Source organism: Aplidium turbinatum, chromosome 9 (assembly GCF_918807975.1).
Source record: "Aplidium turbinatum chromosome 9, kaAplTurb1.1, whole genome shotgun sequence".
Lineage (NCBI taxonomy): Eukaryota > Metazoa > Chordata > Ascidiacea > Aplousobranchia > Polyclinidae > Aplidium > Aplidium turbinatum.
The window spans coordinates 16,065,308-16,080,080 of NC_137480.1; the positions used below are offsets into that span (position 1 = coordinate 16,065,308).

The 14,773-nt window shown below is 36.0% G+C and overlaps 1 protein-coding gene across 1 annotated transcript; it reads right to left on the reverse strand.

Moving 5' to 3' along the window:
• Positions 1 to 2,094: 2,094 nt before the first annotated feature.
• On the reverse strand, positions 2,095 to 12,467 carry LOC145777159 (collagen alpha-1(XIV) chain-like). The gene is made up of 15 exons (XM_082588463.1): positions 12,274 to 12,467; positions 11,923 to 11,976; positions 10,538 to 10,658; positions 10,052 to 10,224; positions 9,666 to 9,845; positions 9,281 to 9,387; positions 8,526 to 8,762; positions 7,930 to 8,258; positions 7,487 to 7,710; positions 6,911 to 7,126; positions 6,550 to 6,661; positions 5,833 to 5,994; positions 5,137 to 5,418; positions 4,775 to 4,956; positions 2,095 to 4,176 (listed from the first exon to the last, which is right to left on the reverse strand). Exons 1-15 carry the CDS (start codon positions 12,314 to 12,316, stop codon positions 3,962 to 3,964), a joined length of 2,637 nt encoding a protein of 878 aa, XP_082444589.1. The 5' UTR covers positions 12,317 to 12,467; the 3' UTR covers positions 2,095 to 3,961.
• Positions 12,468 to 14,773: the final 2,306 nt, after the last annotated feature.

A 14,773-nucleotide genomic window follows, 5' to 3' on the forward strand; every position in this document is an offset into this window, starting at 1 on the left:
CTTTTTACATAGTTTACCCCTCAAGATTACCAGACGCCTTAGCAAATTAAAAGCAAGGACACATTTAATCAACTGAAGTTCTAGTAACTTCAGCACTAAGCTGTTAACTTAGCAACCTGTGACTTTCAGTTGTTGCAATTGACTTAATTTAGTTGATTTACCCCTTAGATTAGAGTGTAGACTTAAGTTATGGTACTCTTAAATACTGTAGCCTATGTGACTTTCAGTGATTAAATTTTCTATCTTTGTGCTTGGATGAATGTCATCACGATTTTCTTTAAAATATTCCATAGATCCCTGGGTTTGTGGAACCAAAGTTTGAGGGCTACTTTAGATTATCACACAATATCAATAATATAGCCTCCACTTTGTCACTTCGTCAATGAAAATCAAGCCCTTGGCCTTACCTACTGTAATAGCACAAAGTAATTTTCCTTAAACCCAAGCTGTGACTATACAGCTTGCTGTCAATTTATTTTTATTTACAAGTGTTGAGTCAACTTGCCGAATGGTGCTGCTGTAGGCTATTTGGCAAAGTTGTTACGACAAACTGAAAGCTTGAATACATGCATCAACAAATCCGGAATGAAACAAAGGTTTACGGTGTATTTTCTTTCGATAACGTCTGCTCTAAAAGAAACCAACCAACTCACATGTGAATGGGGACTTTACTTTATGAAAATTATTATCATTTTGAAAACACTAACATCGTATAACTCCCAATACTGAAAAGTTTGGGTATTTGTCAGGACAATCGTTTCTAGCACTACAGTAGTGGCAACTAGTGCTAGAAACGTCTTATGATTCCGTTAACCAAGCATATGACTGGCCACTGACGAATCTTTACACTTTCTATCTTAAAGAAATTTACTCTTTACTGTTCAACTTGCCTTTATCAAGATCTAGAAAGACTTTCATAGGTTATCTATAAACATCGTATCTCGTAAAATCAGTTTCCATTAATTCGTCTTACTAACTACAGTATGCGATGACTTTCGAAGAAATCATGGCGTTGCTGCAGTGGACTTGTAGCATTAAAGTTGCACCAGCATTGGCAATATAGTCTCCAGAGTCTGACTGTTAAATAGTTGTTATTTCCGGTCAATCTTTGTAGTTTACATAATTTGTATCGTAATTTAGTCCATAAAGAAATTCGATTTGATCGATCATCTGTAGGGTACGCCCATGGAAAGACCATGCCAGAAAGACCTACATGCCAGAAAGACCTACATAAAAAGGCCATGCCAACGTGCAGGCTTTAAATTTTACTGGAGGTCAATCTGCTACCCTTGATAACAGCCAAAATCGCCAATGTAAATTGATAGTTAAAATAGTAGTGGATAAATACAGTCTTTGCGTACATTTTGGGAGACTTTTGTGTTATTTTTACAATACAAATATAAAGTTATTTCTCTTTCTGAGTAACTTATGTTGTCACTAACTCGTATGTAAAGCCGATACAGTTTTGCTAGAATGTCTTGAAAACAGCATTATCTTACTGTTGTTGCAAACAATCGACAACCATTATGCAAAATGGGTCAAAAGCTAATAGTAGCTTAACAGAAAGTTAGGAAAGTTATTAATTTTTTAACCCACTGTACGTAGGTAAGCATAGTCGCACGAGGAGGAGCTGACGCTTTCATGCTCCATCGCCTATGTTTGCTTGTAAGAGCACTGCTTCCAAGCAAACATTCGTTTTACTCTAGGGCCTACTCGTTGCTTGTGTGTTGCTGTGCAATCTTTTTAGTGATTTTTTAGGCAGTGCATATTTCAACAACGTCCGCGTTAAAGCCATTGCAAGCTCTAATTAGTGAATGAACAAAACAGCACGATGTTAGTTAGGAAGACCGGACGCGTCTATCGCTGTGCTTTTTAAAATGCTTGAGAAAGTTGTTTAATTTCCGACTTCATTGTAGCCTAATTTAAAGTCAAACGTGGAAGGCCGTCGAAAAGTGACATCGGCATTTGTCTCTGGAATCAACGGACAACAAAAATTTGCCACGAAATTGCAAACATTTTCGACTTTATCAAAGATAAATGCATCCTCAGAAGGTGTAAGAAAATTTCAAAATTTATTTGTTATATTTGCAACAAAAAATAATCATTTTTTAATATACTTTGTACAAACTTTTCTTGTTAACTATCACGCACAAAAGAAACTTGATTCTCAGTGCTCAATGAGCGTAATTATATGAATCTACATCAGTTTCGTAAATATGCAACGCTAACACATGCATTGTCGCCGAATATAGCCATTAACTAGCTCGGTAGCTCATTCAAAATTTTTACAAACAGTTTGGTAACTACAAATGTTTTTATTGGTCGTGATGTCAAGCTACAAACGAATATATTATTTTGACAAAGTGCTTTAATTATGGTGCTGAAGATGATAATAAATACATTAGAGCAGGGGTGTCCAAAGTCGGGCCCGTGGGCCAAATCTGGCCCGCAAGACGTTTTCGTATGGCCCACGCTTGTTGTTGCACAATGTGTTATTTTTGACCCGCAGACACACAGAAATCATACAAATTCAACTTGTATTTTTTAAAAAATTGATGAAGACTATATTTTGTCAGGACAAATCTAGGAGAGAAAGTTAAAATCATTGTTGCGTCATGATCGCAAAATCAACTATTATTGCCTGAGAGTGTTGCAATGAGTAATACAGTCGACCATTCATTCATTTTCTTGCTACCAAATTTAACGACCGCTGCTAATTGAGCTTCTCTGCGAAGCCGCCAGTTCGGTTCCACTGATTTGTCTGAGCAGGCGTTCTCGTTTATGAACTTGAACAAGAACCGCTTGAGATTAAAGCTGGACGACTCCCACCTACGTGATATTTTACGTTTGTCGACCATTAACATCGAACCCGACATGACCTAGGTGTCAAGACGTCAGTTTCATTCTTGACACTAACATGGTTGTGTTTTACAAAGTTTTTGGATGTGCTAATTTCTGATTGAAAAGTAAATAACTTATATAGCCTTAACTTATGATGTCCCGAGATTTTTACAGACTACAGTGAAACACTTAAACCTGCATATTGTTTTGTTGTATGAAAATGACAGTAAATAATACAATATTGCTATCTGTACATCTTTCTTTATGCAAAACAAGATTGTTGGAAACTGTTGGCCCGCGGGCACTTCCCCATTATGTAATTTAGCCCGCCTGGGAAAAAGTTTGGACACCCCTGAATCGGAGAAAAGCTGAAAGCTAGCAAAAAGGACTATTATTATCAATTCGATTTAAAATTGCATGCAGCAGATAAGCCAGATCAAGCATTCCAAGCAAATACAGAATATTTAAAAACGTTTACAAAAACTTAAAAAAAATAGTCTTGAAAAACTGCCACAAAAAAAACAACAGGTATATTGTTTAGATCCGTAAACGCCTTTTCTGTTGATGCAGCCTACATGCTTTTCCAACAACAAAATTTTAATAATTTTGAGACTTCACCAGTTATGGTGTCAGTTGTCAACGACTTTCATCATCAAATCACGTAAACGTTGCGTTGTTTTAATGCAATCAAACGTGCAAAAAAGCTTACTTTTTTCAGCAATTACATCGAACAATGCTGGCAACAGTAAATCATGCGGCTTACTTCTGGAGTAAATCATGATATTCTAAAAGTAGCCTACATTAACAAATGGATGCAAGCAGCATGCTGCAGAAAAATATATTGATTTTTTTTCCATAAAGATTGTAAAATGTCATTCAAACTGATGTTTGCGTGATTATCTATTGTTTTTATCAGACATTCATCATCGTTCTTTATATAAGATCGTTATATGGTAGACAATATCTGAACGTTAAACAAAACTGCTAATTAGGTACTTCAAGAGATTTTGTCAGTGGTTCTTATCCAAGTATCTTTGAAGCATCAGCACAGATCCGTTTCCTAGCAAACAGCATTCACTTTCAACAAAAAACATTCCCATGTACGAAAAAGTGAAATGATTTAAGAGAGAGTACAAAATTTGCTCAGAATGGGGTCAACCGCCTGATTTAACGAACTCAATGAGGGAACTGTAACTTTCAAGTCTGGACGAGACGCTATTGCTGACAGTTCACTGTCGTCAGACTGCCCGTCAATTCCCACTGCGATAACGTTCGTGTGCAGCTTGAGTCTTGATGCTGCTTCAGCTACTTCTGCTCTTGTGTTTTCTGATGGACCTAAAAAACACGTGGAACTTGAGAGTTTTTGAAGATATGAGATATTAAAGCTTAAAAAAGACATCTAAGCCATTTAATGTTCAGTTGGGAAATCTGTTTTTAGCCTAGAATTCAATAAATAATGATGAAGATGATGCACTACCGTGGCAGTGGGACTCATTCAGTAATACCTAAATTAATGTCACAAAAAACTAAATTTGATTATACGTCATTCTTGGAATTAGTTCTAGTTGTCCAATCGACCCCATATGTAAAGGATAATGAACTATGGTTGATCAAGAAAATGAAGTATCTTCTGACAGATGTCTACATTGGACTACAATTATAGTGCATAGTCAGTTTTATCGTATAATTTTCATTTTATGTATATTGCAGATTTAAGTAATTCCTGATGAAAACACACGTGCGTGTCGAAAACGTTTGAGTTGATGTTTTAATTAGGTTATATCTTTTTGTAATAAAACATGTTAAACCCGTTAAAGTTACTTTGTTTTGTTTGTCTATGGTTCAACCAAAGTATAGGAAACTGCCCGGATTAAGCTCTCAAAGAAGCTTTTTCAGTCAGAGGATAAAATATTCAATCAATCGATCAATTTACCGGCAGAGTAAATAATGGTAACTGAAGTAGCTCCTGGTCTTTTAGTAAATGAAGGACCCCGATTTTCCTTTGTGAAAAACATGGACGTCACGTACTCCAACATCCTTGCTGTGTAAAGAGGACTGTTGCTGTCGCTTGGCAAGTATCGCAATGTACTTATCACATTGTTACCTCTGCGAAACCTGAAAACCAACACAAACAACTGAAAGGTTTTCGTTTACAAGCTTACAATTTTATCTAGACTACTGTACTTACATAACACTACCGCATCTACACTTAGCTTGTCTACCAGACACTCTTCCCGATTATTTGTTTTGTTTTCATGCTTGCAGTGTGTTTCTCCAGTTCAGATAACGTCTTACCTGTTGTAATTAAATATGGTAGATGCTCGTCTGTAATATTTCACTACTGCAATTCTCGTTCCCGTTTCCAAGTCAATACCGGGAAGATTTGTAGTGATGCCGGTAAACAACTGTCTTTGTGCCGACAGTCCCTCCCAAGAGGATACTGCAGATGAGTCCAACACAAAAATCACGTCAACAGGTCGAGATGGGTTGCATTGTTTTGGTGCCAAGGTAATGGTTGCTGCATCACTAGTGTGAGCCATACGCACTGAGTTGGTGTTCAATATGCTCATTTGAGCTCTGCAAAATAATGTAAGATGCTTAAACATTTTGTGGTCCAATTTTTTTTAAGATGGGTTCATCCATTAGGCTATCTCTTTATTAAAGTTTTAAGAAACGTTAGTTTAATTGAAATGCAGATGTTAGATGAAATAAGCATAAAGAACAACAGATATTTTTATTGTTTTTCTCAGCTTCGAAAAATCACAAAATGATTGTTGATAGATAAACAAATTGATTGGATGTAAAACTAAAGAAATTAATTCAGTTAACACAAGTTGCTGAAATTGTTTGCTATTTACTTGGGTTGCGATTGGAAAAGTGAAAGTTTCTTGTCACATGTACTACATTAAAAAAAACAGAAACCATTGCACTCAAGTGCTGTGCAAAGATATAGGTTCCACGACACAATAGATCTAAGCAAGTTAGCCTTACCGAACTTCGATCGTGTAAGCAAGAGAGTCGTCTAATCCATTTATTGTAAATGAGTTCGAAACAATAGGACCGAATCTTATCAACATGTTGCCAGTGGAAGCGGCGATCAGTCTAATTTCGTACGATTCCGCGTTGGCGCTGTGTCTCCAACGTAAGGAAACACTGAAAGCAATCGAGGGATAAGGAGTGTTCTAAACTTAGGTTACTATTACAAAAGTATTGTTCAATCATCTTCAGCGACTTCACTCGCACTTTAAACTGGTAAGTTTAGTTTCATAAGGTAAATTTATCTATTAATCGTATTTATAGTATTGGGCTCAAAATAATCTGGAATAATAGTCAATTAAACATCTTTTTAACTTCAATTGCTTTGTTGTTGTCTCATTCATCAATAAATCAGTAGATAACGTGCATACACATTTTCTGTTACTTTGTTTGATTCATTATGACATGAAGCTCTTTTAACAATGGACTGCATTGATAGATTTATAGAGAAAGGTCTATGTGGAAAGTTTCAAAAAATTACTTAACTTGAACCATTAAATCAAATTTAATAAAAACGCAAATTGTGTTTTCTTAAATTTAGTAACAATTTTATTTGTTTTAAAGCAGAGTAATGTCTCACAGAAAACCATTGGTACAAATTTTAAAAACCATTGGTACTTTAATTAGTTATGATCACCGAAATTAAATCAACTTCTAAACCACATAGCCTACCTGTTTTCGGAATTTTCAGTAATTGTTAAGTCTTTCGGAGCATCAATAAATGATGTCGTTACTTCGGTTCGACTTATTGGACTTGCCCAGTTATCGTTGTTTACGGCAAATACTGAAATAAGAAGAAAAAATAATAAGGTTTCATGACCAGGGCAGAAAGTCTTGCGAAAACGTTCCTATTTAAATAAGTTGTTATTTTGTTAGTTTTATGTATTGTTTTCGATATTGCAATTTAATCCTATCAAGTTATCAATCATCTGTCTATGGTATTCCAGAATTATCATTCTCCTAAAACTATGAAAATAGTATACTTTAACTATTTCCATTGCGAGAAATATAAAAATCCCTTTGAAATTCTCACCTCCTATATTATACGTTTGGCCAGAAAGCAGATCGTTTATTGTTTGTAAATGCAGATTTGGATTCACAGAGATCGTGGTGATTTCTCCATCGTCTGGAATCTCCAGCACTATGACGTAACCGCGAATGTTTCCCACTTGGCTCCATCGAACTCTCAGCGACGTGCTTCTAACTTGATCAACTTGAACGCTGATTCGATTGGTGAAAAAGCTTCCAACTAAACAGCAGTGTCATTGGTTACATGTTGGGCAATAGCCTGTGCTATCTTGAAACAACTGAAGTAAAAGTAGGGCTGTTGAGAGAATGATTTGGGCCTGTGCTAACAAGAAGCCAGGGCCCTACAAAAATAAACTTTTAAAAGAAAGCAGTAAGATTCTAAAAATATACAATAGTTTCTTCGTTCATGTTCTTCAAGGAAGGATTACAGCCCCTTAAATTATCCCGGATCCGTGTCCAAAAGTGCCCTCTGGCCCTCCTTGTCAGCGCTAAGTGTTAAAATCAGATTGGTAAAATCTGTTTTTGCATTTAGCAAAATGCGATGGAAAATCGTAATTGAAATCTAATGTTAGTCTCTTACATCTGTCGCAGTTCAATCGAAGTTCTGAGTTGGTTCCACCAAAGTCGCTACCGAGTAATTTGTCTCCGTTCTCTGGGTCAACGCACCAGCATACGTTGGGAGCGTCAGAAAAGCAAGTGACGGTAACATAACGGCCTTCGGCATCACATTCGGGGTAACTTGGTCCATCCACTCCAGGAAAAGATGCATAAAAGCTTTCTACACTTGCGTATCTTTCTTGGCACCTAAATACATTTAACATATATCAGGGCAACATACTAACAACCACACAGTAGTATGACTGTCGTACATAGCGTCCCACTAATCACTATCAACAACAAATGGTAAATAATTACAATAACCACTCCAACCTTATAAATAATAACGAGAAATCTTTTTTGGAAAAGTCATATGAGCTAGTGGCCTAAAAAAGTTTAATAATACTTGTTGCATTTAACACTTACAAAGTTAAAGGAGGTGTTGTTGTTGTTGGAGCAGGTGTTGTTGTAGTTGTTGTTATTGCCTTCGTTGTTGTCGGTACTAACGAACTGAAGCTTGCAACTATTTCAGTACCGTGATAAGCGTCAATGTCATCAGTGACTGATCCACGGGTTCTTACACCGCGGGGGCTGCTGAATATTGCAGGATTGTGTTTCGATCCAGCAGTGGCGACCGAGTAGTAATAAATAGTGCCAGGAGCAAGACCTTCAACTTCAATCGTATTGCCAGCAATTTTTTCGTTCAGATACAAAACGTTTTGTTGACTCTCATCATAAAGGACAAAAGCGTAACGCTGAATAAAAAAAGCTTGGTTGAAATGCAACGTTGAAATAACGTAAAGGTCATACAGCCTCAGCTTTTGCTTCTTTTTTAGATACTGGATGAACAAGTTCACATGCATATAGATCATCTAGGTAAAACACAGGATATTCGGCACATTTTACAACTTTCTATGTCTGATGTTTAGCTTAATTATAAGGTGACACATCTTTGACCTTTGTTTTCGAATCGTTTACAAGACCTCGAATCGTTACCTATCAAGACAACATTGAGGTCTTACCGTTGCTTCGTTCCTAGATGACCAAGTGACTTGGAAACTGCCATCAGTAACTCTTGCCACTCTAGCTTCGTTTGGTGGTAAAAGTGTACTTCTTGCACTTATGACAGCTGGTTTTCTCATGTTTGCTTTCACCGAGAAAATGTAAATTTGTCCTTTGTCAAGGTTGGGAATGGAAATAATTGGAAACGTTGACTCCAGTGTTGTAACAACTTCGTTGCGATTGGCAGCCAGTTTCACCTGTTCAATTAAAAATACCTGTACTTTCACTATGGGATAATATTACAAGTTACACACTATATCAAACCAAATGCTTTGCTGCATAACCGACAACGAATTCACAATCCAAACCCAATCAGCTTCGGAGTATTGTTGGCTGAAATGCAGTCGGTCTAATCGAATTTTTTGTTATTGTAGTTAGTTTAACATAAAAATAGCGTTTACACTCAGCTGGTAGGCCATAACCTATTTTGCACCAATTCTATTTGAAATCTTGAAATGAGCGACTAATAAGTCTACAAATTCTATGAAAAACAGTTTTTAATAATTGTCAAAACTCTCTTCAGATTAAATTGTGTTGAGGTGTCAACATAGCTACAGCTAACTTTTTTTTTATAAGTTACAAAATATCTAAAGATCTCAGTACTTAGTTTTTTTGTTTTTTTTTGTATGTTAAGGTAGCCAGGTTACAAAACCTAAAAGATGTTGATAAACCTCGGTGGAACCACATGGAACTATTAGCAGCAATACTGTCTTACCCGCACAGTGTAGGAAACAGCATTATCAACAGGTTCCCAAGTAAGAAATACTTCATCTGTTCCCATAGAAGGCAAAATACGCACATTTCTGGGGGTCACTGGACTACCTATCAAAATAACATTTATCGTTTATATTGTTTTTTTATTCTTTCAGAGTAAACAGTTGTTAGTTTTTTGTATCTCAAATTGCACAAATACAAACATAAGCTACCTCACGATCTACTGGAAAACGGCCAAATATGTTGCTATGTAGAAAAATTTTTAAGATTCTTAATTATTGCAATTATAGCCATGACAAGCATTGTGATTGCAACAATTAAGACTTAGAAATTTTTCTACCTAACAACATATTAGGTCATGTTCTAGACTAGTAAGTCGTGGCTACCTCTTGGCGCCGGGCACAGTTGACGAGGAAGGCAGTTGTCATCGTGCCAAATTGGAAGCGTGAGAGGGCAAGCACAGCCGGAAGTACAAATCCTCGAGCAAATAGGATCTGGGTTGTCACAGGTGCTGACACAATGAGCTGTACACTGTGTACGTTGTTGGCCGCCTTTGCATTCCCGAGCTGCAATTTGAATAGGATTAATTAACGGAATCATTGGTCGAATTTCATCTTTTTTCACATGCAATAAAGAACTCATTGAAAAAGAATAAATTGCTGCAATGTAGAGTCAAAGATTAAGAGAATACCAAAAGTGTTTTAGCTGTGAATCAATTAATGAATGTAAAACAAACATTGAAACAAAATTTAAAGCCAGATTTTATATTCACTTGTATGGACAAACACTGGGTCACTCTCAGATGATTCCACGGTTTGTCCTCTTCCTCCAGTCAAAATCGAAGCCACCGTGACGCTATATTCTGTTCCACTCATCAATCCAGTAATATTTCGGAGTGGTATCACTATGTTACGAATCTCTTTGTACAAAACGCCATTGGCTCTTCTGCAAAGTAAAATATTGTTTTTCATAATTACGCAATAAATTTGCCAAATTGATTGGACAAAAATCTGATAACTTGTCAATTGAGCTGTTTTAGTTTTAAAACCAGAATTTGAAATGAAGATTATCAAGTCTAGCGTCAGATACCTTATTTTATTGTTTTTATTTTTTTTAATTTTTATGGAGCTTGTAAAGTTGGTTCCTATGCAAATTCCTTGGTATTAGATTTTTCACTTTTTATAGTGTTTGATACTTTGTAAAACGAACAACTTAGCAATAGGTTTTAAAGGTAGCATTGGAAAAAGCTTACACTTACGTGTACACTCGCAATACATATGATGTTATGTCAACCTCGCCTGTCCAGACAACTGTGACGGATGACGTAGTTCTTTGGCTGTTGAATACTGTGAGTCCAGTTGGGGGCAAAATCGAATTGACTGCATTGGGAAAATAAAAGAAGTCAGCAGAAGAATTTAGCAGACTAAGAGTTTGACAATAAATTTTGAATTGAACAAACATGTGTATTTCATCAAAACCGGCATAGACCAATAATCCCATCAATAAGTTGCACTGTTGAGAAGGAGCGGTCTTCCTGGCGTCAACACTACTTGACTACTCAATATAAAATAGCGAGCATTGTGTTTCGCTAACCATACCGGTGTAGCCTCCACACCAGCCATCAAGACTTTTCCAACAGTGCATACCCAGACGGCAAAATCCGTCAATTTTACATTGATTCAACGTCCGCAGACGTTGAGTCAATGTAAAAATGACGGATTTTGCTGTCTAGGTATCCTTGGCGATAGTTAGTTTAGTTGTTTGCTTTTCACAAAGGTAAGGATTCAATTGACTGGCAAAAACAGCGGTTGAGAACTATATGGCATGAATTAGTGGTGCGATACTGACGAGCCCAGTCTCATGGGCGAAACACGCGTCTATTGTCTATCGCTGTCAATTCTTGCTACACTCGACTGCCGAGAAACAGGTTGTTAATAGAGCAACTCTAACTCATCTAGGGAGTAATTGATTTCAACCCGGTATTTTTAAGACGTAGACAAACGTGAGTAAAGAAGAGTTTTGTCTCCAAGCCACGATAGCGTAACAGTGTTTGCGCTGCAGGCGAAATGTAATTTTATGTCACAGTTTTAAATGTTACTGATTAGAATTAGACGCAAAGTAACTACAAAAGCGTGATTCCCAATAGTGCTTAACGCTTTCATTTGTTTATTACAGTGCTTAATCTGTTTGTCTTGTAATTACCAATGAGAAAGTTTAATTAGAAGAAAAGTTTGCGCAATGTTCTCTCTTGACGTGGCAAAAATTAAATACGTTGTGCTCAGAATTCAATTGACTGGTAAAAGCTTTGGTCGATAGTGTGTGGCAGAATTAGTGGTGCGATGCTGATGAGCCCAGCCGCACGGACGAAACACCAGTGCGCTGTCCACTTGTATTACTGTAACCGCATCTTACAATCCAAAAATACATCCATATTGCGAGTTAAAGTATATGACACAAACATACAGTAAGCAATAAGAAACTTCATCTAGAAACATAGGCTCCACGAAATTAAACCGAAGGTCAGTGTGTTAATGCTCACTGGTACCTTGGTTATCTTTTAAAACCAATGCAATTTGAGTTGTCTACTGCCAATTCAATCCCACTAAGTTTCAAATTCAGTAACCATTTTGAACCAAAACTTACATCTAATTGCCCTTCGTTCTTCTTCACCATCTTGGCACAACACTACCTGATGACCTAGCAAAAAAACAAAGTTTTTCAGGAAATGCTTTAGCAGAGCCAGAACGTCACTCAACTGACTTTTTCACAATTTTTCACCATATAACACAGGATAATTGATAGCCTGTATATATCCCTGTAATGGGCTACATTAGGCTTGCAAAATGTTATTTAGTTACTTTATAGTTTATGTAAGCATTTTCTAATGTTGCAAACTAACTTCAAAGTTTTACTTGCAAGAAAATGCATGCAAATTATTAAGGATTGCCTTATCGTCAACGTTAATCAGTGATATATAACTTTTATTGTACTTACCAACAACACTCAGAAATATGGTGACAAAAATTACAATCTTCATAATGACTTATTTTTTCAATTGCAATGCACTATATACTCGTTCAAAATATGATTTTTTGGATCAAACAAAATCAAACGTTACAGATTTTTTTAAAATATTTTTATCAAGTATTTCACGACGAAATACTGGCTTAAACGTATGGTAGGTTACTTTTTTCCTGCAACATAGTTTTATATATACAGTATTTGTACATCCTATCAAGTATATAACAAAAAATAAAATGAAACCTGGCAATATGGACAAAACCACAGCCTCCTGACGTTTTAGCCTGAAAGACTGATATCTTGCACACATATTTGTGGCTTAATCTGAAGCTCTTGTCATTTCTGAAGCGTTGTCATTCTCAGCGTGATTGTGGCTGGTAAGTTTGTATTTACACCAACATGCGCATTGCCTCAGGCAAAATAGAATTGTGAGTCGTGATAGCCCACCTCCAAATTGATCTGAAAATCCGTGAGAGAAAACCGCATGTTTCTTAGTTAATGTATCATACAAAGACGTTCAATCGATGTAAGCAAGTTTTTTTGCATCAGAAAACAAAATGATTCTAACTAGTCGGTATTCGCCAAACGTGTCTGTCGATTGAGCAACACTTCGCACCCATTATCGTGCTGTTTTAATGATCATGTTTCAACTATTTTTAATTTCTTGGAGAGGCTTTTATTATCTGTGATTACACGTCATCATTGACATGTTAGCTTCATCGATTTGTAAACACAACTGTGCTCATTTAAGCTGTTTACTTTGAAACTGTAGTTAGCTGATCACGTAAATGCTTATCTCATGTTCAACTTACACTTGAGCAATTACCTTGCTTTCATTTTCCCATTCCAAACCCTATCGTTTATTTACACATCAAAAGCAGATTTCTTTGCGTCCCCAGCTGTGACTGTGTTGCAATAGTGTTGATTATTATTATTTATCAATGGAGATATCCGAACCGTTCTGCCTGACACGCTCTTGTTGGTAAAACCTATTTAACTGTATTGCGACAGTTATTTGCATAATTTCCTGCAACCAACAAAACATGAACCCTGCATGATTGTCAACAATTATTTGTTGCATATTTCCAAAATGGCTGTTTTATCAAAAATGCCCGACAATTTTGCTGATCACAATGGTGACATATGAAATCATCGGAGACAGCAGCATGATTCCTGGAATCAGTCAACATTTGAGAACCAAGAATACATTTCTTTTCTACGTTATTGGTAACAGAACTGATGATTGTTTCTGTGCTCAAAGGTTAGGTCTGTGATACTTTGATTCAACCCAATGACGATCAAGAGATCAAAGATGATAGTAGGCCAACATTTGGTAAATAAAATAAAAATAAAAGCATCGTAGCCGATTTATACAAACATAGTAAATCATTTGACGAATTAAAGGAGCTGGTAACATTATGAAATAATAGTACTTGTAAATTAATGTAGCTTAGTAGTAGGAACGATATCAATTGAAAACGTTTAGGCCAATTTTCTACAAGTCTCCACTCTGGTGCAATACCAATTGCCAGATTTGAATTCTGTTTATTAAATTGTCTAATAAACTGTTCATCTTTTTCAATATCTCTTTGGAATTCCTCGAACTGTATTTGTTGAAATGCGCTAAAATTATGGCGTTTTTTTTTGTGAATCTCAAACTTCAAAAATCTGTTCATTTCTTAGATTCAGTGGAATGAATTATTTCAGTCTTTGATTTCAGCTGCTAAAGTTTCTTGCTATCCTTGTGTTTTTATGTCTTCAAACACTAGGAAAGAACCCTGAATGAAAATTCTAGGCTATTCTCTATCAATATATACCGTGCTACACATCACGTGAGTTTGATGCTATATTAAATAATATAGACTCAAAATAGATTTTTGTTTACATCTTTGTGGTCTCGACAAATTCCATAAAGATTCTCTGTGATAAGAACTAAAGCTTTCATTGAGTTATCGCGTGGCGATAGTTTTTATAACTAATTAAAACTAAAAGGGAGATTTGTTTTTCCCAATGTAGTTTTAATTTTGGCTATGCTATTGCTTATCCTTTTCTCATTGAGGTCTTTGTACCAAGTAACAGTTCTGAGTGCAATAGAATATCCCCATTCTTCAGCTGACGAAAATATTAATAATTTTCTTATTTTAGTATAGGTTTGTCTTAGCTTGTGGTTTGTGAATAACTTTTGTGTTTACTCACTCTTGTGAAATATCACTATAATAATAATAATATAAATTGCGTCATATAACTTGGCCTATTTAAGCGAGAAAAAGTATAACTACTAATTCGAAACTTTTTTGCTATTACTTGGAGGAACGTATTAGCTTATTATAGCCTAATAAGCTTGCGTAGCCTGTCATGCAGTGTTTCAAAGGCTGTTTTTCTGTCAGCAAAATCAAAGTTTTCGAGATACAATACAATATAATACAATATAGTTTTACGAGATACAATATAATGTCTGCTATTTCCTCAGATA